We start from the raw sequence: 22,146 nt of genomic DNA, 5'->3' as shown, positions 1-22,146 counted from the left end.
AGCGTGAGATGTCGCGACCGTCGGTAAAGAACATGTCATAATCGGGCTAGGCCCTTGACTGCCCCATTACGGCGCCAATTCTGTTCTGGGGACTATCTGTAGAGGAAACAGGGACGGTGAGACGCCTGTTTCCCACAATAAATCAAGCCCGTGAATGAGATGATTTTTGAAAAAGGATTCTAAGGGGCCGCGGGTTTTTGTTCTGTTGCCCGGAGGTGAGGTTTATCCGGGTAACCGAGTGGCTCAACCAATCAGCAATCGCGCATTTGTGAAATCAGCTGAGTCATCTGGGCAATGGTCAGCAAAGCCCAGCAGGCATTAGGTAACCCAGCAGAATCCGACTCTGAACAACAGCTCCTTCTTCCCCGTTCCCCCTCGTCGTCCACCCCATCTCCCAAACCCCTCCACCCCCCTCCTCCTCTCATAACTCCTCACAATTATGCGGCCGCAGCTGTTCCGTGCGGCCGCCCGGTCTCTCCGGGTCCCCCGGGCCAGGACCTTCGCGATGACCGCCCCTCGCGCGGCCGAGGTGGAACTGACCATTGGTATGTCTCTCAGCATCAATTGATAGTCAAGATAAGCTAACAATGTTGTGCAGATGGAAAGAAGGTGTCCGTTGAAGGTAAGAGTTACTCGAGCGATCCCCATTGAACCATTACTCAGACCCATTATAGCCGGCTCGGCTCTTATCCAGGCTTGCGAAAAGGCAGGCGCAACGATTCCCAGGTATGGATCTAATCCTCTCTCTCGATCAAATACAATATCTATCACAATTACTGACCCTTGAACTTAGATACTGCTACCACGAGTACGCTTCCCCGAGCCCTTCCCTCCGATGATACTCTTTTACTAACGTTACCTGACATAAAGGAAACTGCTAGTCGCAGGAAATTGTACGTTCCGGCCTCTTCCACTCCATGAAAACAATCACAGGTGCTAATAAAACATATATAGGCCGTATGTGTCTCGTCGAAGTCGAAAAAGCCCCCAAGCCTGTTGCATCATGTGCCTGGCCCGTTCAGCCCGGAATGGTTGTTAAGACAAGTTCGCCATTGGTTCATAAGGCCCGTGAGGGTGTTATGGAATTCCTCCTCGCCAACCACCCCCTCGACTGCCCCATTTGCGATCAGGGTGGAGAGTGTGATCTTCAGGACCAGTCTATGCGTTATGGTGCTGATCGCGGTCGATTCCACGAGGAGGGCGGCAAGCGTGCTGTGGAGGACAAGAACATTGGCCCCTTGGTCAAGACCTCAATGAACCGTTGTATTCACTGCACCCGTTGCGTCCGATTTATGAACGATGTTGCCGGCGCACCCGAACTGGGAACCTCCGGCCGCGGAAACGATATGCAGATTGGAACCTACTTGGAGCAAAATCTCAACTCGGAACTGTCTGGCAACGTCATTGACCTCTGCCCCGTTGGTGCTCTGACCTCCAAGCCATATGCCTTCCGTGCTCGTCCTTGGGAGCTGAAGCACACTGAGTCAATTGATGTTCTCGACGCCCTGGGATCTAACATTCGGATCGACAGCCGTGGTATGGAGGTGATGCGTGTTACCCCGCGCTTGAACGATGACATTAACGAGGAATGGATCAACGACAAATCTCGCTTTGCTTGTGATGGCTTGAAGACTCAACGCCTCACCACTCCCCTGATCCGCCGCGAGGGCAAGTTTGTCCCCGCCACCTGGGAACAGGCTCTTGTGGAGATCTCTTCCGCCCAGCAGAAGCTGCAGCTGCAACCTAATGAATTCAAGGCAGTTGCTGGACACCTGGTTGATGCTGAGTCTCTCGTTGCTATGAAGGATATGGCTAACAAGCTTGGCTCTGACAACCTTGCCCTCGACCAACCCGGTGGTGGTGCTCCCATTGCCCACGGTATTGATGTCCGCTCTAACTACCTTTTCAACTCTAAGATCTACGGTATCGAGGAGGCTGACGCCCTCCTTCTTGTCGGCACCAACCCCCGTCACGAAGCCTCAGTTCTGAACGCCCGTATCCGCAAGCAATACCTGCGCTCTGATCTAGAGATCGGTCTTGTCGGTGAGGAGTTCGAGAGCACCTTCGACTACGAGAACCTTGGCGTCGATGTTTCTGCCCTGAAGACTGCTCTGGCTGGCGAGTTCGGCAAGAAGCTTGCCGGTGCTCAGCGCCCTATGATTGTGGTCGGCTCCGCAGCTGCCGAGCACCCCGACTCGAAGGCCATCTTCGAGGCGGTTGGCAGCTTCGTCGAGAAGCACGCTAGCAACTTCACTACTCCCGAGTGGCAAGGCTTCAACGTCCTGCAGCGTGCCGCTTCTCGCGCCGGTGCCTACGAAGTGGGCTTCACTGCTCCCGGTCCCGAAGTTGCCCAGACTACCCCCAAGATGGTCTGGCTGCTGGGCGCCGATGAGATCGCCGCCAGCGAAATCCCCAAGGATGCCTTCGTCGTCTACCAGGGTCACCACGGAGACAAGGGTGCCCAGCTTGCCGATGTTGTCCTCCCCGGTGCCGCATACACTGAGAAGTCTGGCACCTATATCAACACCGAGGGTCGTGTTCAGGTTACCCGTGCAGCTACCTCGCTCCCCGGTGCTGCCCGTGATGACTGGAAGATTATTCGTGCCACCAGCGAGTTCCTTGGCGTTCCTCTTCCTTATGATGATATTGAGGCTCTCCGTGACCGTATGGAGGAGATCAGTCCCGTCATGCGCCGTTACGATGTCGTCGAGCCTACCTCCATTGCTGCCCTGAGCAAGGTGCAGCTTTCTGACCAGAACAAGGGAGCCTCAACAACCGGTTCTCCCTTCAAGAAGGTCATTGAGGACTTCTACTTCACCGATTCAATTTCCAGAAGGTTAGTGACCGATTCAAGCTTCGTCTTCAGAATTATCCTTTATGTCTGCTCAATGCTAACTTTAAATCTTCTAGCTCCCCCACCATGGCCCGTTGCTCAGCTGCCAAGGCCACTGGCAACCCTGAGACCAACTTCATGGCCGCCGGAGAGATGTCTCCCCAGGCCCTCTACGGCGCAACCCAGTGATTGAATTCTGTGCTTTCTCTCTAATGGTTGCAGGCGTTGTCATTTGTATCACCCTATACTTCCCTTTGATGTACCCGTTTCCTTTTCCTTTTCCATCTTCATCTTCTGTTTTCTTTTCATCGACTTGAAGGCCGTTACATCCGGTTTTTGGGGTTGACCTCCTTTCTCGAAAATTCTCCCGTTTCCCGGTGTTACAACAGGGAATAATCGGTCGGGGTTGACTTGTACATAAAAAGATTGAGGCCAACAAAATCTCTAGTTCCGTTACGGAAGTCAGTGATAGCTTTCCTTAAGTAGTATCTTCCAAGTTAAGGTTGTGAGTAAGCATTCTACCGGTCAGTAGTAGAATTGACAGATGAAAAAAAGTGGTAGCTAGGGAGCAAGATGATATCATGCCATAGGTAGTATTCGTTTCTTATCATGTCTAAAACCAAGGATCTACCACCAAATGACATGTAATTCAGTAATTCATCAAGTCTACGGATAACCGGACCGTAAATCGCCCCCACGTTTCAAACCACCATGGTCCCTTCCCTGATTTTAAACTAAAGCTCATCATCATCAGTCTCTCCCCCCGTCCCATCACCAGCCGCAGCCGGAGGTGTGGCAGCTTTTGGCGTCGTGACTGCACCCCGTCGAGTAAAAGGTAATTCACGTCGAGGCGGGGGTGCAGCTTCTTTCGCCTTTGGAGCCGAAGGGCGCTTCTGCTTCAGGTCTGGTTCCTGTTCCTGTTCCTCTCCAGACTCGTCATCTGTAGTTGTGTTTCCATCATTTCCAGGTGGTGGGGTTGATTGACCTCCCTCGTCAGTATCTTGATCATGAGAGTCTGCCTCTGTCGCCGCTGCCAATTTGCCGGCCTTCTTCTCCCGATCGATATCCATTGGCTCAAAGTCATCCGAATCTTCATCGGTAGTATTACCATGGCCGCGCTTTGTGAGACGTGGGGATTCTGGGCTCCGGTTGAATTGCATTGCTGAGGCTTGCATCTCGGAAACTGGGGTTTGCGGTTGTGAATTATTAGCCTTTACAAAATCATACCAGATAGTTAAAAGTCGGGTAGGATCGTATCGTATGTATATAGTATATACCTTTATCAGGATCGGCAGTAGCGGAAGCCAAAAGACGCTGCTGATTCCGAATCTTCAATTTCTTCTCATTCAAGAGCTGGGTGAAATTGGCCATTAATTGGTTCTCGTGTTGGGCTTTTGCTTGGACGAGATCGTCGAGTTGTTGGGTTAGTTTTTGGACGGTGCTTGCTGCCTCTTGGTAACGAGCGTTCAGAGTGGAGGTCTCCTGTTCCAAGGCCCTGTTTCTAGCGGCTGCTGTGCCTGCCCATTCGAAGAGTTCGATTTCTGCTTCGCTTTGCTTTAAAGTGATTGTTCCAAGTCTTTGCTGAGAGGGTGTCAGAATATATGTATCTGATATGAGTGTCCGATAGGGCAGGGCTCAGGACTATAACGTACTGTGATGTCTTGAACTCTTTTGCGTATGGTGATGACGATCTCATTTTCATCATTTGATTCTGTGATGCTGGCTGTGGCTTCGAGTTTGAAAGAGGATGTCGTCTCATTCTCATCTTTGGTCGATTGGCCTAGAACGCGGCGAATCACCTGGGTCCACTCATCGTCTGAACCTTGGTAGCTTTTGGATCTGAGATCTTTTAAGCTTGATTCTTTGACTATACCGCTGTCAATATGAATTGTTTGTTTGTGTTTGTAAGGAGTGTAGTACCTGAGGCAGTATATGCACCTTCACCCTCTGTCGCAGTCAAGGTGAGGTTGAGAGAGGATGATCCATTGGGGACCAAGTGGACTAAAACAAAGGAGCCTTGCTCGTCTGATCTATCGAAGCGGAGGACATGGGAAGGTGACATATTGGTGGTATGTAGGAGGAATAGTGGATGACAGAGGGTAAACGGAGTAACTAAAGTACAAATGGAAGTCCAGGCAGCCGGCGGTCCGGGCCCACCGTAGTCACGGTCAGCCTAGCATCCATCCTCCACCTAATAACAATAATTAAATCCACCGATTCCACCACATTATTGAATCTCGTGACTCCCCTATTCGTTGAGAGAAAACTAAAAAGATCCCTATTGCCTCCAGCCTTCCTGGTTGTCAAGGAAATCTCTCTCACCTAGTGTTGTCTAGTGTTGTCTAGTGTTGTCCCCACTGTTGTGTACGCTAAGCACGTTCCTCCTTCTCCCACGAGGGATTCCACTTCATCCAGCCACCATTCACCATTCTCCATTCGCCGGCCACCACACCTCCTCCACCCTCTATACCCCCTTTCTTCTCCCTACTCCCTAAGGACAGAGACGACATGTGCGTGTGAGAGGTCGAGACACTCACGACTTGAGCTGTATCCTGCTCTCCTCTCTCTCGGCCCCGTATATCTTCGCACCAGCTCCAACAGCCCCCCCCCCCCCATCTGATCTGCCCACTTTAGGGTGGTCGCACTGACAGCCTCCCACCTCCCTGATCGAACTCTCTCGCAAAACGAAAACGAAACGACACGGCATGACGTTCTACTCTCGACCTTCTCGCCTATTATCAGCGTCGCAAAGCTCCAGATCTACCTCCTGATCACCAACTTGGGAACCCTCCAAACTATTTTATGAACGCCGCGTCTCCCCCGTTCCCTTCTCCAACACGCTCCTCCCACCATGGCCATGGAGTCATTGGGACACCAGCCACGGCTCGATATAGAAGAAACCATTGAGTGCTGGGATGATGATGGGGATCTTCAATTCAACGAGGGTATCCAGTTTCGGGCCACATCCAGCGCCGGTTCCATAACCAATTCCTCATTTCGACCTTCCGGACACCGCGACTCAATCTCCTCCCGCCGCTCCGCGCGCTCAGACCTGAGACTCCAATGCCGGTGACGAAGACTGGCAGGTCTTTCTACAGGATAACGACGAGTTCTCGAAAGAAGAAGCGCTTGCATCCGCGAAACATGCCGGTATCCCCATTCCAGCTGATATCCCCAGCTCGGCTCTCATTGGGGGTGCTATTAAACGTCTATCTACTCGAAAGCAAAAGCGAACCTTTGTCGACGATTGGTCCGAAGATGTGGAGCTTCCAGATCCAGATACTGTTCTCGAACTCAGGACTCCGCAAGATACCACCTTCCCGGAAAGTTTACGGCAAGTAAGCTCGGCCGCTACGAGTCCGATCAAAACAACGGCCTCGCCAATCTGGCACGAAGATATTTCCACTCGCCTCCAATCGGCTTTTACGGGTCTGGAACAATATCAGGATGAGAATGACAGCCCTGTTAATCATAACCATAATCAGGCCGTGCCGACCATAAGATCTCCGGTTCCTCGGTCGCCGCAGAAGAAGTCCATGAGCGGAGCCAGGGCAAACAATTTTCAGGAACCAGAGGCCGATGATTTCGATCTTGAGTTTGAACTTCCTCCTGACCACCAGCCTCTTCAGCTATCCCATCGGAAACAGCACACAGGCGTTTCTAGTCCAACGCTTGAGGATTTCGATTTAGAATGGTCTGAAGGCAGCATCGGTGTACGGGTTGGTGGTACTACGAGAGATGGTCGGTCTGCTCCAAGCTCATCCATATCCATCGCAAGTCCCAGTGTTTCAAGTTGCATAACAGGGGGGAGTGAAGATGACGGACTTGATGGCATTGTATTCCCAGAAGGGCCACTCGATTTCACGGCCTCTCTCAAGAAACGACAGGAGGTACAAGCCGCCGATGACTTGGTTCAGCCCAAAGAGACACCAAAGCCTCCACAGTCGTCGGAGGCCGATGACTTTTTCAGTGGAATTGAAATTGACAGCGGCAACGCATTTTCTTCGGGCAAATTGGCATTGAATCCCAATGTTAAATGCAAGACGGAATGGCCCACGAGCCCAACACGCCGACCCGCCACGACCCTAACCTTCACCAACTCATCAACATCTCCACGTACCCGAATTCCACGGTTATCGGGTCACGAGCGAACACATTCAACCCACCTCGAAACCGTTTCTGAGAGTGGCGCACCCCTGTCCAAATTTAGGAGATCACAATCTAGACTCGGCCATTCGGCCCAATCCTCAGTGTCCAGTCTTCCGACCTCTACTACGCCCTCCACCTCCCCAACACCTACCCCATCATCGACTAGGAGACTTCTTGGGCAGCGACCCTCCAGGGAGCCCGCTCCAGCTGTTAATTCTAATACACCGGGCCGGACACTCCGAACCAAGAGGTCGTTGCCATCAATTCGAGGAATCAAGAATGCGGAATCAGTACAGGCTTCGCAACGATCACCATCCCACCCCGATGGATATATTCGATCTTCTTTCGGTAGACCCAAAACACCGGTCGACCGCACCACAGTCAACGACGGAAGACCCTCAAGTCGCAGGCCGCCAGCACCATTTCTTCCCGCTGGCGCATCAGAAAGACAATCACACCATGCCAGCGTCAAGAGCTACCGGTCCTCACGGCGTACCAACTCGGACGGCTCTAGCGATCTCTTGAGTCCGACTGGTACATTCTCACGGCTCTCGCGTTCAAATCGTTCAGACGGTCACCGCTTGAGTTTAGGAGAAACCAGTACGGACACGATGTCCCCGTCCGGGAAGCGTACTCTCACCAGACCGACGAAGCGACGTAATTTTGGAGACGGCACTGAACTGGAGTCCTTCGATGACCTGCCAACATCTGTCTCCACAGAAAGCAAATATACAAAAAACCCCATCGGCCGAGGCGCACCTCGATCTGTGCGTGCCAAACTCAGCCAGAGCCGCAATACTCCCCCTGCCGAATCTCCCCGTCCCGGCCAAGGCCAAGGCCAACTTTCCACACCCCCGTCAACTTCAAAACCGCCCACCTCGATACCTAGATTTGCCCGTGATACGAACGCGTCCCGCAATGCGAGAGAACAACGCATTGCTTCTATGGGCAGCAGGAACTTGAACAACCACCGGGATAGGGATACGACTCCGCTTTCTTCTTTCAATTCTAATTGGAAACCCCAACCGCAACCCATCTCTCGCCTCTCTCCAAATGCAGCGTCTGTACGAAGCCGGAAGACTAGATCGGATGCCAAAAATAACTCGAAACCTCACTTAATTAAGCCCATGGGGGCTGGTGTCCAAGAATCGAAGTGTAAGTCAGATCAGCCACACCCCCCCCAAACACAAAAAAAAACACAAACCCTTGATTTAGTTTGCCCGGCGAGGATTGAAACTGAAACTGACCATTGTATCCAGCCGTGCGAGGCATGCGGTACAACCCGAACACTTACCGTTGGGAAGGAAATGAAAATCTTGTGCAAGAGTTTGACAATACTGTCGCCTCAAGATCACCGAAACCCGCGCCCGCCCTTATTACCAACGTAGGGGCTGTACAAAATGTACAGACGGTGGGCGGTATGGTTTTTGACCCCCACCGCATGTGCTGGCTTCGAGCCAAGTCCCAGTCCAAGGAACCCGCAGCACCTGAGCCTGATGACGAGGATGATGTGTTTGCGGGTCTGGATGACTTGGAGGACAAAGTTGTTGGAGTTGGGCGAACCTCGACGACGATGAATGATTTGAACCCCTCTTCCACTGGCACTACTGGAGAACCCAGCGCGGGTGAATCTTCCGACGAAGGACCTATCACCGAGGAATTCGATGTCGGGCCGGAGTTTATTCGACGACAACGGGCCGAGGAAGAGAAATGGAAACGCAAAGTGGACAATTGGGTAGGCTCTGACCGTGACCGCAGTGATCGTGAAACACATTGGCGATGGGCGATTCGTGACCTGGTGGCCGATGGTACGGCTTAGTCCTAGCCTTAGGGGAGGATTGGATTCCCGCGGCGTGGTAATGCACTGTGTTCGGTGGTTCAGTGCCCTGGCTACTGTGGTAGAGTTTTGAATATGGATACATGAACTTAATGACTGGAGGCGAGCGGACGTTCGATGCGTTCGATGATTGATTTTCTCTTCCCCCTTCCCCCTTCTACCATTGGCCTTAATGAAACTAGCCAAACGAATTTACGGTTGGAAACCTGTAACTATATCATTGTTGTTATTGTTGATTGATTGATTGATTCTTTTCGTCTTTATTCTTATTCTTTTTTTATCATCCATTTGGAGAAGTACATAATTTGTTCTTCCTTTCATTGGGGGAAGAAGAAGAAGAGAAGAAGAGGTCTGAGGTCTGAGATCTCATTAGGGCAAGGCGGAACTCAAACTCCTCAACCTCCCACTCACTCCATCTCTGCCACTCCTCCCTCTCTTCTCAATTCCCTCTTCTCCTTAATTCAGGCAAATTTCTTGTGCTTCTTTTTCACCTGTCAAGTTTCATCGTACCTCCTCTTCTCACCGGGTCCATGCCTCGTACGGCCCCGATCAACAGGGAGTATCCATGTTGGTAATCCCTGGGGGGAATTCACTTCCCTATACCGTCTTTTGGCTTCCCCAGGCAGATCCGAAACACACTCGGACTCTAGACATCTAAGAGAAGACCAGGGCTTTGTTTTCCCCTTTTCCTTTCTTTTTTTTCCCTTGCTGTGCTTAGGCGCCTTGCCTTCTCTCTGCCCTTCACCCGGTGGTTTGGACGGCTCACGCTGATCGGGAACTCACAGAGTGACACTGCGGGTAATAGATTGTATAACGCTGGAAAGGACCATCTTTGCGGGAAAAAGAAAGATGACAGTTTCGATTTTCGAAGGCTCCCCCCCACCCTTCCCCCCTTTCGCTTCACGACCGGCTCCGAACTGCCAGCGCTGCGAGGGTCCGTAACGCCAGGTGCATCGAACACGGTGTCTCACCTGTCGCGGACGGGCCAAACGCATGCAATCCTGCCATCCCGCATGCTGCATTGATTGCCCGTCAACGGAGACCCAATCCACTTCGCCCTGGCATCAACGCCACGTCAAGGTCACGTCGACTTCTTCGCTGACAGCACAACACACGATCTGGCTTGGTGGGACAGCAGGCCTGACCAGGATGTCATGTCTTGACTCGCAGCGAAGACTCGCCCGAGGCCGGCCCCCATTCCTGCCCTAGAATCTTCCCTCTCTGCTTTTACCAGAGGCCTCAGTCTAGTTAGTCTTTGCCCCCCCTCACCCCCGCACATATGGCATGCGCGCCGCAAGCTTGCGGCGCCAGTGAGGGTATGCCCTAGAGCTAGTTAGCTAGTTAGAGCGGCTGGAACAACTGACACTGCCGCCGCCGCTCTGCTTCTCTCGTCTCCTCAAACCCCCAATCCATGTCCCTTCCGGCACGGTTACTTGCATGTCATGATTGGTTTGGTTTGGTTTGGACCTTTGCCGGAGCAATCTCCAGCCCCGTCTTTTTGTTTGACAGATGGCAAACCTGCAGAAACAAAGCCCTGCAAGGAATAATTCGCCTCCCCGCCTCTGATGTCCGGCACGAATGTTGTTCCGCAACAAATGTGTCGGGGAGGTTATGATCGCCCCCCCCGGTACTATCGGTGATGTCTTGGGCTCTGGGGAGCCGATCCAATCTTCAAACTTCCAGGTAGCCACCCTATAGGTGGCCTCGAGCTGGCCCTCGCCGCCCTCGCCCTCGTCCTCGCGGCCTCGCCCAACGTGGCTTCTCTTCATGAGGCAAATGGTGGCGCCGGGCATCGAAGTAGGAATCCGTATCACCATTGCTTGTTGTGCGCTGTCGTATCAACCAACCTGCTCTGCCCTGCCCTGCCCTGCTCCTTCATCTTGCTATTTCCCTCGGTGGGTCGGAAAGATTCGACAGCGAACCCCAGTCAAAGCAGATGGTTGACGTTTCTTTTTTTTGCTCCTTCTTGCCGTTTCTGATTTCTTTTTTTTACCAAAATAGAAAATATAATTAGTAATTTATTATTCTTTTTTTTTTCTCGCCCTTCATCCATGCTATGTACATGCTATTGCTATTCCCTGTAAACTAGCTAGTACCATTTCTGGCTGTACCTGACAGAGTTCTACTCGACTCGCCTGCGTCTATCGTTTCTTTTTTCTGTGAAATATTTGCTGTGGTTCCTCCAGGGATGTCCCTCTGATACTTTCTGCTGCCTGCCTACACTCTGTCTAGACAGACATGGTCTCGTGCACCTTTCTTGGGCATCGGTCATGTCCTGCAAGATTCGCCTGGGGGTCTCCTCTCCTTTGCGGGTCCCATTTAATTCATCCAATCCACTACCTACCCTGTTGATGTCTTCATGACTTTTGTTTAAATGTCCTATGTTCCCTGGGATCGTCAGTGGTTTTAAACTCTACAAATCTACATCTACATAATCCATCAGATCTCCTCTTTTAACAAATCCTTCCATCATCACCACCTATCTTCTTCGTCGTCCACTAAATCTTCTTTCTTTCAATCACTCTTCATCGTCATTGTGAACCGCTGGCTTCTTTCTCCCACTCCACTCCCCTCCCTCCTCAACCCAAACATCACACAACACTCGGGGTTAGGAGTATCGAATCCAATCCAATTGAATCCCTCCCAATCACCCTCCACCTCCTCCAATTCTCGATTTGCAGGGGCCACCAAGTCCATCCAACTCCAGTAGCGATGAGCAGCTACTCAAGACGAAACGATGCTAATGAAAGCTATCTAATGAATTCCCAAATCGTCTCAGGCGTAAGCTACAACCACCCAGAACCCCACGATTTCAATTCCGCTTCAGCAGCCTCGTACCACTTCCCTCAGCAATCCTTCTCCAATCCATACGGTGCCTCCCAGTTTGGCGGCGGCGCCGGTGGTGGCCCAACATACGGACAACAGCCAACTCTAACCGCCCAGGGTATGCAACATCTGCAATATGCTTCAGATCATACCATTCCCTCAATGTCCACGAATGAAGATATGAAATTTCACCACCCGCCCTCGCATGCGCATGCGCACTCACATTCGCAGTACATGGCTCAATCGCGGTATATGCAGTCGCCGCGGTATCTGCCGCTTCGTGAGGCCTTTGAGGCTGAGATTGAGAATCAGGAATCTAGGAATGAGGGGACGATGCTTTCTGAGGCGGTTATTCCGGCTTTGAATGGGTTTCCTGATGTTAAGGAGTTTGATCAGTTGATGCAAAGGTATGTATGAATGAGCTGTGGCGATGATGATGACTTGTGCTTTTGCACACCGAATTCGTTTTTCTTTTCCCTTGGTATAATTCTGGGAAAGGGAAAGGGAGGGAGGGGTTTTATAGTCCACTGCTAATTTGGATTGATTTTCCCCATTAGCTATGTCGATGATCTCTCTGTGAAAAAGCAAGACAAGGCCTTGATTCACGCTAAACGAGCACGGAACATTCGAACTGTTTTGATCGATCCCAAAGATACTGCTGTTGAATCTGCCCAGTTTCGGTATGTCCTGTACCCCCTCAACTCAATCTTTCGCAAACGCTAAACTATGTAGATTCTGGGTTAAAAAGATGTTCAAGCTTACGACTGTGGGTGTGGGTACGACTGAGGTAGGTACATACATGCATACATATATGCGTGCGTGTATGCTTGCATTTGCATTTGCATACATCTATCACGCATCACGCAAGCAATGAGACAATGCTAATGATAATGGGGATTTTCAGTGCCGGAAAATGATCTGCCATGAAGGCAAGCCCGTTGCAATTCGTGAGAAATTGTTTAAAATCCTCACTAAAGCTCATCAACAATGTCAGCACGGTGGACGGGATAAGACCTCTGCTCAGGTCCGGCGGATTTATTCCTGGTAAGTAGTAACTAGTAGGCTCTGTCTATATAACGTTATATTTCAAGCCGCAAACCACTCTTTAGAAGGGCAACTCCCTCCCGTTGATTGGACTATAACTAACTATTTTTTCCTGCCAGGGTTCCCAAGGAATTAATATCCCGCTTCGTCAAAATCTGCCCAACTTGCCAAGTCCGCCGTGGAGGCTCACGCCTAACACCGCCAAACTCCCGCCGAGGTTCACCAAGACTAGAAATGATGCCTCGATCTTCGCCAAAGTTGCCCTCGCCACCGATCTCGCGCCGCGAATCGAACTTCGGCACTCAGGCTGGCCTTGATCGGGCTCAGTCGGATTACTTCGCCCAGCAGATGCATGGTCATAGTGGTGGTGGTGGGTGGTCAATGGATCAGCATCAGGGATTACAGGGACGAGGCAGCGCAGGAGGAGGAGGACTACACCATCGCCCTTACCATGGACTGCCGCATTCGATTGCGGGGACTTTGGACCCTTTCTCGCCTGATATGTCGGTGCCGCCGTCTCAGTTGACGTACGGTGGGGGGTATGTCTCGGCGCCTCATGGTACGCACGACACAAAGGGATTTTTGAATTGAAGCCCGTCCAAAACCAACACACCTGGATCCCCAATTACCTAGGACTGGTACAAACGTGACAAAAAAGAAAGGGGGCAAAACGAGGGCGGCTGATATATACTACCTGCAGGGCTGTAATAATATTGACCGCCGGTGTGAAAATTCAGTAAAAAAAGTGCTGCTTTTTTAGGAGAAATTTATATGTATTGGACATTGCGGGTTGCGAAATTATAAAAACCGGAAAAAACAATAATTCCTTGCGGAAATGGGATGGGATGGGAATGGGAATGGGAATGGGAATGGGAATGGGAATGGGAATGGGAATGGGAATGGGAATGGGAATGGGAATGGGAATGGATTTGGAACCTGGAAAAGCTCGAGTCTTGACAAGGAATTATTTAGCTGAAGAGAGTTTTGCAGATACGATGTAGAATCTCAATCGGAATGACATCATAATGAAACACAACGCATCTTCAAGTTATTATGACATTTCGCTTTTTATTCAAAAGAAAGAAAGAAAAGACTACCTAAGTGTCGACGGGCAGACAGACTGACAGCCGAGTCGAATCACAGAACTTGAACAAAGAAAGAAGAGAACCAGGGGGGTAACATCGTACATCAATTCAAATTCGAGTTTGGGTCGAAGGATTCCGGGTACACACACAAAGTGAAAGTGAAAGCATCAATTCATAAATTCAGATCTCGGATCAAACACCCGCACACAAAGGCCGGAACTTAAGTTAGGCATACCAGGTGCGTTAATGGAAACCCTAGTCTTGCCCTGCCTTGCCTTCCCATGCCTTTCCCGTTGCCTCGGATCAGACCACACGGGGGATGGATGGAGGTGGGGGGAAACCGGCGACGCGGGGAGAGTGAGTGAGTAAGATAGAATGTAAACAAGTGGCTGTGGCTCTATCGGGATCTCATGCCGCGCGCCACTGTCACTATTCTCGCATCGTTTGTTGTCGAGAGTGAGTTTACACGGGGAGAGAGAACTTCTTTCCTTTCAGCACCCTAGTAAATGTGTTAGAATATCAATGCAATATCAGTGCCCTAGTGCTTTGCAACCCCGTCCCTGACTCACTTGTTATAATAGATGTAAAAGAAATCCGAATAGAGCAGCGTCTGAATAATTCCCGCAACGATAGGAACAGGCTGGAACGATCGTTGGAAAGCAGCCTCAGTGAAGTAGCGATACATCCAGTTGGGGATATAAAGAGCGCGGTAGATTCCCAGCGCGAATAGATAGTGTGTAGTGATTGTGTCTGCTTCACCGGTGCGCTGTAACATGAATAGTTGGGGCAGGATGGCGACTGATTCTAGCCAGATGGAGAATGTCCAAAGGATCTATTGATGGGTTAATAAGGAGCTCTCTTTCTCTTATATTGAGCATGAGGTGTAGTTTCCCATTCCGGAAGCTGTCGGCAAATTGACCTCCTTCGGGGTATGATTTGGGGTAATGAACGAACCTCAGAAAGGCGATAGTCGTGCGGGAATAAGATGGCCAAGATTGCGCTGATACCCAGGAGATATTGGACCTTGAACGTATCCAGGTTCGGGTCGTGCGTTGGCTTGAAATCATTGAGCATGAGGTAGATGATATAACCCGAGGAACCGATGAAGAGGAGCTTGAATGTAGTGAGGTACAGCGAATCTGTAAAGGTCCAGAAGAGATCTAATACCGGAAAAAAAGAAAAGGCCACCTTGTTAGTCTATGTACTGCGGAGGAACTGTGTGGGGTGGTGACAGGTGGCAAGCTATCTCACCTAGGTAACGAGTGACGAAAACCAGCAGGTATAGCACTTGCGACTTGAATGATAGACCAGAGCAGCTCTGCGACATGGAATTAGTGACGATCTGGCTCGGAGGAGGTTGGAGGAGCGTACGCTGGACGACTTCATCTTCTGGAGAAGAATGAAGATCGACGCCAGGTGGGAGAAATCGGCTGGCCGGGATCAGTATATTGTCAAGGGATAAAATTCGAGGCAATAATTACCTAGCAACCTGAAGATATTCATGGTGTCGGATGTGAGTTGCGCAGATGGGGTTGGTGGAAGAAGAAGAGTTGTTGACACGAAAGCGAACGGAAGGGGGACGAAACTGCCGATCATTTCAGCATTTCCGCATTTCAGGTACGACGCGCCGGGGCCAGGCGGGAGCTCCACATGAGAACTATGAGACTACATGGGAACTACAGCTACTTTTCTTTTCTGATAACCACTGACTTCAATGTATTCGTCGCTCATAATGTAACAGATGCAAATGGTTCCTTAACCCTTTTCTCTTGCTGTATCAGTCATAGCTATTCTCAATAATCCCGAAACACAGCAACCATATCATCCAATCTCGCCACCTCCGTCAGCAAAAGCGCCTCAAGATCCCTCCACCGCTGTAAATCCACTAATTCAAGCTCAGTAAGATAATGCTCCTCATGCCCCTTAACATCAGTGCGTTCCGTCTTCTCCAGAAAATCCCGCACCCGTTCGCGCTCAGTCTTAATCCGTTGCAACGTGCGTGACATGGCCTTGTACGTATCCTCGAGAATACAACTACACACGCGATCTGTATCATAGTACCAGAGGAAAATCGTCTTGGAAGGCTGTCGCTGCGCGTCTTTCGGGACTTCTTGTAAATCGACAAAGCCGCCCTTTTGCATGGTGGCCAGTGTTTGGCGGAGATCTTTCATGGGGAGAAGGCTGATTTCTTGCAGGCGTTTTTCGTCGAGTTTGCCTTTTGCTTGGAGGACGCGGATTACGCGGAGGGCAACGTCTCCGTAGCGCGATTCGATCATTCGCTCCAGTTCCAGGTGGCGGAGTTTCCGAGCGAGGTCACGGAAGGATACGTACCACTTTATTCCTTCGGATGTGTGGCTCTCGGCGAGATTGTAGGGTGGTTGGGAGAGGAGGCTGAGGTGTTGGTTTACTTCTGTCATGCGGGTGAAGACTGAGTTCCGGTCTTCGTCTTCGTCGTGGGTGCCGTTAACGCTGTTTTCCAGCGGTCTCTTGCCGCGTGTGTTTACGGTGGACGAAGACTGAGGGTCCACTGGCCCGATTGCTCCTGTTAGATCGAGGTCTGGGTCGAGGTCTTTCACGATCTTCATGACTTCGATTGGGATGGAGTGGTGTTTTCCTTCTTCGCCTTCGCGCGGAATGTCTTTCTTTCGTCCATCGGTGCGGCAGCGGGGGGTTGCGTATTCGATGCGGCGGAGGAGAGTTTCGTAGACTTCAACTGTTGCGTCAGGGGCGTCTTGTTCAGCTAGATCGACGAAGCGGGCGTTTCGAAGGGCAACGTCTAGTTTTTCGTAGTTGACTCGGACGATTAGGCCAGACTGCGGATGACGGTTAGCTGGTTACACTTTGTACCACGGTCTTGTCTTAGGCGCTTACCTCCATGGGGATATTATCGAATCCATCCTCGTCTTCAGACCAGTCATTCTCTTCGTCCTCATCATCAGCATGATGACCATTAACGCCATTTGTCCGGGCATGTTTGTTGCCTGCTCCAGAACTTCCATTGGTAATTTTCCTCTTCACTCCTCTGGGAAGACCATTATACATAAACTTTTCCGAAAGATCGTAGTCGGTGCGCTCATTCACGAGATCGGCTGTCGCAGATTCAATCGCCTCTTCCTGTTTCTTCCCCTTCAACGCCTTGATATCCGATTTCGCGGAAACAGTTCGTCGAGCATCAAGGTAGTTATCCGAGGGGCTTTGGAAAATAGCATCCTTGACTCGAAGAATGTACCCATGCGACGCGAGAGCCTTGAGCGTAGAATGAAAGGGTGCGGGTTTCGCTTCGGGAATATCGTCGCCGTTGGTTTCTTGCGCGCCTTCTTCTTCTCCTTCAAGTTCCATCTCGTTGTTTTCAGCGTCGTTATTTTCGGCATCGCCGTCTTCTTCATGTGACACTCCATTCGTCTGCACTGATGGTTTTGGTGCCACAGGAACCCCAATAGTCTGAAGCTCAGGAATACTCTGCAAATGCCGAATAGAAGCATGACCAAGAAACATAATCACCTCCATGACTTTAGCAGCGTATTCACCCAATCTCTCTTCGATCAGTTGGAGAATCTTCCCAGAGCGAACGAGGTAATATGCCGCTTCGGGGTTAGCTTCGTAGTAGGTATTGCCATCGTCGACGGAGGTGAAGTGGAAGACGAGGTGTTGCTGGATCATGGCAGTAAGGCCATGGCGGAGTTGGCGTTCTGAGAGGCCGGAGTAGAATCTTAATCGGGGGAGGGTCAAGCGTTCGTATCGTTGTAAGGTTGAGAAAATGCGCTGTCCGTCACACTCATTAGCAAACCCACCCGGAGATCAATAAAATGGCAGATTTGCCGTCCACTCACCGCGAAAAGCTCTCCAAAGTTATCTTCAATGAGGAGCGTGCAGAGCTCCACGGCGTGCTGTAGCTATGCGTCAATAGTTGGATCTTGGACCATTCTGGGCAGCGGTTCCCGAACCTGAGACAACATCTTGGTGAATTATGAATGCCTACCCGCCTCCGATGCTCGCAAGGGGCGTTTAAGGTCACCGCGACAGATTCATAGAGTGTGTGAATGTAGTCGTGAAGCTGTGAACGTTTGAGATGGCGGGCACTTTTTTCCTTATCAGTCACGTGCTTGATCAGCTGATCTGATTGGACCGGGGTAGGATGCAGTGAATGACATGCAGGAGGGAAGGAAATAGAGTATAAGGGATAAAGAGAAGAGTTGATGAATTCAGTATACTAGGGATTTCGCACAAATAAGTACTGGAGCATAGGATAAATTATTATAGTAATAATAACCAGTTTGATATTCAACATGGCAGCTACACTGATACTGAGTCCTGCCATCTACCCTGGTACCCTGGATCTCAATGCAATTGCATAGTAATTAAACAGATTTTTGAATAACTGAATACATAATCTATCTTTATATCTGTAAAGCAATCATTAAATTATAAATGCTGGCTTTAGAGTATATGTTTTATATTGTAGGTACAGCTCCTCCGAGAAGTATTTCCGGTTCCGCCCGACTCGTCACTCTGGCCAATCAGCGACTGAGTAATCAAACCGCCTCGAAGCTTTTCGTCGTCGACGGGGGTCGACTTCATCTCTCCTCATCCCTCCCCTCAATTGCCTCCCCACCCTTTCAAACCCAAGTGGGTTACTAATTTTCTTCTCCTCTCCTTTCACTGACCCCGGCGCACAATGCTGTCGCGGTCCTCCATCAGCCGAAATGCGCCGCGTGCGCTCGCCGCCGGCCGTCGGGCCATGGCCTCTGCTGCCAACCCGACTTTCCAGTACGACGTCTCCGAGGCTTCCGGCGTGAAGGTCGCCAACCGTGAGGTTGGTGGTGCTACCGGTACCCTCGCCCTTGTGGCCAAGGCCGGTTCCCGTTACCAGCCCTTCCCTGGTTTCTCCGATGCCCTCGAGAAGTTTGCCTTCAAGGTCGGTCCCTCGGTCCCCCGCGGTCATCCATTGACCATCGCCATTCAATTCCTTTTTCATACTAAACGATCTGTTCGATTCGATAGACTACACTCAAGCGCTCCGCTCTGCGGATCACTCGTGAGGTCGAGCTGCTGGGCGGCGAGATCTCCGCTTCCCACTCGCGCGAAAACGTCGTCCTCCGCGCCAAGTTCCTCTCGGGTGACCTTCCATACTTCACAGAGCTCCTGGCTGAGGTTGCCAGCTCGACCAAGTTCGCCGGTGAGTTAATTCCGCCTAGCTGATCGGGGATAGCAAGGAAACAATGGAAATGGAGATGGAGACCAAAAGCAATTGGAGAGTGGTTTCACTGACACAATTTCTTCTTGACATTTAGACCACGAACTGAGCGAGGTTGTCAGCGATCTCCTCAAGCTTAAGCAGCAGGCTGTCTACTCCAACCCCGAGAGCGTTGCCGTCGATGCCGCCCACGGTGTCGCTTTCCACCGCGGCCTGGGCTCCGCCCAGACCCCCTCCCAGAGCACCCCCTACGAGAAGTACGTCTCCGGCGATGCCCTGGCCCAATTCGCCCAGGACGCCTACGCCAAGTCCAACGTCGCTCTTGTCGCCACTGGCCCCAACTCTGCCGATGTCACCAAGTGGGTTGGCCAGTTCTTCAAGGATCTCCCCGCCGGTGCCACCTCCGGCCAGTACAAGGTCCAGCCCACCCAGGCTAGCAAGTACTTCGGCGGTGAGCAGCGCATTCCCTCCAAGGCCGGCAACTCTGTCGTGATCGCCTTCCCCGGTTCCAGCGCTTTCGGCACTGCTGGCTTCAAGGCCGAGGCTTCCGTCCTGGCTGCTCTGCTCGGCGGCGAGTCCACCATCAAGTGGACCCCTGGCTTCTCCCTTCTGTCCCAGGCCACCAAGGACTTCAACCAGATCAACATCTCGACCAAGAACCTCGCCTACTCCGACGCCGGTCTTTTCACCGTCACCCTCACCGGCCAGGCTGACCAGATTGCCGCCGCCAGCAAGAACGTCGTTGACGTTCTCAAGAAGGCCGCCGCCGGCGAGGTCGCCAGCGAGGACATCAAGAAGGCCATTGCCCTGGCCAAGTTCCGTGCCCTGGAGTCCCTGCAGACCCTCGACACTGGTCTCGAGGCCACCGGCTCCGGCCTGGTCCACGGCAGCAAGCCCTACCAGATTGGCGAGATTGCCCAAGCCGTCGAGAAGGTTTCCGAGCAGCAGGTCAAGGATGTATGTTTTAATTCCCTTCCCCTTTCCAGGTCCATCTTTGATTTCATTCATTTACTAATTCTTCTTTCTGCAGACCGCTCAGTCCTTCCTCTCCGGCAAGGCTACCCTCATCAGCGTCGGTGACGTCCACCAGCTCCCCTACGCCGAGGACATTGGCCTCACCGTTTAAACACCCCTTTTGTATACCATACAACCCCTAGATCGAGGGAAAAGCGTGTTTCCTCGTTGGATTTGATGTGACCACTTTGTGCCTAGATTCATTGCCAATATCTCCTTTGTTTTCAAGGGTGTAGTTGACTGTAATACAATTGTACCTTATTTGAAGCAGTGCAGTTTGATGAGAAGCCTACCTAGACTAGACTAGGTCTAGGCGGGCTTTGATTCGAAGTTTCCAAGTGTAAAAGAACCTGCATAGTAGAAAAGAAGCTCATGCATGCGTGGTTTTTGATCACCCCAAATGAAATCGACACCAATTTAAACCCTAAAACTTTCCATTCTCCCTTGCAAGATCTGGGAAGTACACTTTTGTGAAACTCATATCGGATGGCTCTAATTAATCAGTAATAAACTGTGTACAGTAAGCTATGAAATATCAATGATTGAATGGCCGATAAGAGCTAGCTAATAATCTCTCTGTGATCAGATCATTGTGACAATCTGTCCCCCTGCCCCCAGGAAGTCCAAACACAGCTCTGCGCTACATACACAGCCATTGCCTGAGGGGAACCGAGTCTATTCAACTTCGTAAGGCTGAACAGACAATCAGAGATCAGAAGAAGAACCTCCAGCCTGGCGACGATGACACAACGACGGTTTCATGAAGTATAAACTGTTTTGAAAAAATGCTAAAAGCATAATAAAAAGGGCAAACAATGATGTTATCAATAAATGGATGGGATTTCAACTTCACCCCGATCCCCGGGCTTTCAAAGGAGGCTTAGAGACACAACAGTGTTATGATAACACGGGTGTCTAAGAGAAGACTCCCTGTCCGATACACGATACGAAGGCAATTAGGCAAAAAGTAGTCTTTCGGCAGCCGATGAAGTACGCTTTAACGAATCAAATCTGTCATCATACTAAGCCCGGAAAATACCCCCCCATTTATCCCATTCATCAATAAGCATTTAGGAACCAGCAGCCTTCCACTCATGCGCCAAAATGCCCATATGGATAAGATCCCACCACCTCCCACCCTTCCACAAACACTCCCTCCTCCGTCCCTCAAGTACAAAGCCAAGCTTTTGGTACACCTTCTGTGCCCTCTCGTTCCACTCGGAGACCGTTAGCTCAACGCGATGCAGCCCCGCAGTCAAAAATGACCAATCCAGCATCCACGAGATAGCCTCAGGCCCATACCCCTTATCCTGGTACTGGCGCGCAATAGTAATCGCGAGCTCGTGTGTGCGATTATGTGTGAAGTCAGGAGCTTGCTCTTTCAATGAGATCACACCAATTGTCTCGGGCACCTTATCGGAGCCCTCATCTGGGATGATACATATCATGACTGACATGAACATTATAGCTTCGAGCTTTGCTCGCAACTCCTTCCGCTCCTTGGTGCTGAGCGGGCGTATGAGGGCGGTGGAAGCCATAGATCCGACTGAAGGGTCGGCATAGAGAGCTTGGAAGAATGCATCGTCTGTTGGGTTGTCCTCTGGTGCGCGATAGAGGAGACGCGTGGAACGGTAGGGTTCCAATGGGAAAGGACCCATTGCGACCGTCTAGAGGCGCTAGTTGAAGCTGTGGGACAAGTAGTAGAGATCCGATATCTTGGTCAGTCTAAAAAGGCGAGACGAGAATATTTATAAAGGGTATTTCTCTCGTCAGTAAGCTCTGGCTGCCTGATTCCAGGAGCAAGTTTATTAGTGAGTCATTATTCAATACGAACAAGACCGCTTAGCCTATATAGTATGTGGGCTTGAGTTAAGACGACATTATTGGGCGTTGTTCGTCTTGGTGGTGTAACAATACATGTAAAACTTACTCAGCTCGTACTCATAAAGCTGATGTTTCATGTGACAGATCTAGCGCGCTCCAGTATTGAATCTTAGCAGGGGAAAGGATAGAAATGGACTTAGACAACCCTTTTTTACTCTGCCCGACTCAGACATTGTACGGCACAAGAATTTTGAGGCCAGTCTCAATGTTCCATCCATACAGTGGTGGGTGTACATACCATTCTAGATTAAAATGATAAAGAATAGTGAAGAAGTATCAT

General features: G+C 50.8%; 8 protein-coding genes across 8 annotated transcripts; 4 read left to right on the top strand and 4 right to left on the bottom strand.

Moving 5' to 3' along the window:
* Window positions 1-439: 439 nt before the first annotated feature.
* Window positions 440-3,022, top strand: N7481_000508 (putative NADH-ubiquinone oxidoreductase, subunit G; the record flags this gene model as incomplete). Its single annotated transcript, XM_057259727.1, has 7 exons — window positions 440-545; window positions 599-622; window positions 675-726; window positions 794-808; window positions 871-893; window positions 955-2,836; window positions 2,911-3,022. 7 exons carry the CDS (start codon window positions 440-442, stop codon window positions 3,020-3,022), a joined length of 2,214 nt encoding a protein of 737 aa, XP_057127559.1.
* A 545-nt stretch (window positions 3,023-3,567) lies between these two features.
* Window positions 3,568-4,895, bottom strand: N7481_000507 (uncharacterized protein; the record flags this gene model as incomplete). Its single annotated transcript, XM_057259726.1, has 4 exons — window positions 3,568-4,016; window positions 4,111-4,414; window positions 4,486-4,700; window positions 4,754-4,895. The coding sequence occupies 4 exons, from the start codon at window positions 4,893-4,895 to the stop codon at window positions 3,568-3,570; spliced, it is 1,110 nt and encodes a 369-aa protein (XP_057127558.1).
* Window positions 4,896-5,684: 789 nt separating this feature from the next.
* N7481_000506 (putative cytokinesis regulator (Byr4)) lies at window positions 5,685-8,801 on the top strand (the record flags this gene model as incomplete). The annotated part of the gene is made up of 3 exons (XM_057259725.1): window positions 5,685-5,808; window positions 5,891-8,137; window positions 8,242-8,801. 3 exons carry the CDS (start codon window positions 5,685-5,687, stop codon window positions 8,799-8,801), a joined length of 2,931 nt encoding a protein of 976 aa, XP_057127557.1.
* Window positions 8,802-11,531: 2,730 nt separating this feature from the next.
* Window positions 11,532-13,280, top strand: N7481_000505 (integrase zinc binding domain-containing protein; the record flags this gene model as incomplete). Its single annotated transcript, XM_057259724.1, has 5 exons — window positions 11,532-12,052; window positions 12,203-12,325; window positions 12,378-12,432; window positions 12,550-12,689; window positions 12,809-13,280. The coding sequence occupies 5 exons, from the start codon at window positions 11,532-11,534 to the stop codon at window positions 13,278-13,280; spliced, it is 1,311 nt and encodes a 436-aa protein (XP_057127556.1).
* Window positions 13,281-14,236: 956 nt separating this feature from the next.
* On the bottom strand, window positions 14,237-15,277 carry N7481_000504 (uncharacterized protein; the record flags this gene model as incomplete). The annotated part of the gene is made up of 6 exons (XM_057259723.1): window positions 14,237-14,273; window positions 14,344-14,606; window positions 14,729-14,913; window positions 15,026-15,092; window positions 15,146-15,204; window positions 15,256-15,277. The coding sequence occupies 6 exons, from the start codon at window positions 15,275-15,277 to the stop codon at window positions 14,237-14,239; spliced, it is 633 nt and encodes a 210-aa protein (XP_057127555.1).
* Window positions 15,278-15,567: 290 nt separating this feature from the next.
* N7481_000503 (uncharacterized protein) lies at window positions 15,568-17,434 on the bottom strand (the record flags this gene model as incomplete). The annotated part of the gene is made up of 2 exons (XM_057259722.1): window positions 15,568-16,587; window positions 16,646-17,434. 2 exons carry the CDS (start codon window positions 17,432-17,434, stop codon window positions 15,568-15,570), a joined length of 1,809 nt encoding a protein of 602 aa, XP_057127554.1.
* Window positions 17,435-18,449: 1,015 nt separating this feature from the next.
* Window positions 18,450-20,094, top strand: N7481_000502 (ubiquinol--cytochrome-c reductase subunit 2; the record flags this gene model as incomplete). Its single annotated transcript, XM_057259721.1, has 4 exons — window positions 18,450-18,689; window positions 18,776-18,950; window positions 19,066-19,925; window positions 19,999-20,094. The coding sequence occupies 4 exons, from the start codon at window positions 18,450-18,452 to the stop codon at window positions 20,092-20,094; spliced, it is 1,371 nt and encodes a 456-aa protein (XP_057127553.1).
* A 958-nt stretch (window positions 20,095-21,052) lies between these two features.
* On the bottom strand, window positions 21,053-21,640 carry N7481_000501 (GNAT family N-acetyltransferase; the record flags this gene model as incomplete). Its single annotated transcript, XM_057259720.1, has 1 exon — window positions 21,053-21,640. The coding sequence occupies one exon, from the start codon at window positions 21,638-21,640 to the stop codon at window positions 21,053-21,055; it is 588 nt and encodes a 195-aa protein (XP_057127552.1).
* Between the last annotated feature and the right edge of the window lie 506 nt (window positions 21,641-22,146).

Source organism: Penicillium waksmanii, assembly GCF_028829765.1.
Source record: "Penicillium waksmanii strain IBT 27052 chromosome Unknown utg000001l:1.0-4852451.0:1.0-4856178.0, whole genome shotgun sequence".
Classification (NCBI taxonomy): domain Eukaryota; kingdom Fungi; phylum Ascomycota; class Eurotiomycetes; order Eurotiales; family Aspergillaceae; genus Penicillium; species Penicillium waksmanii.
Note: the sequence above shows the minus strand (reverse complement) of the source record. Positions and strands in the feature narration are given on the sequence as shown.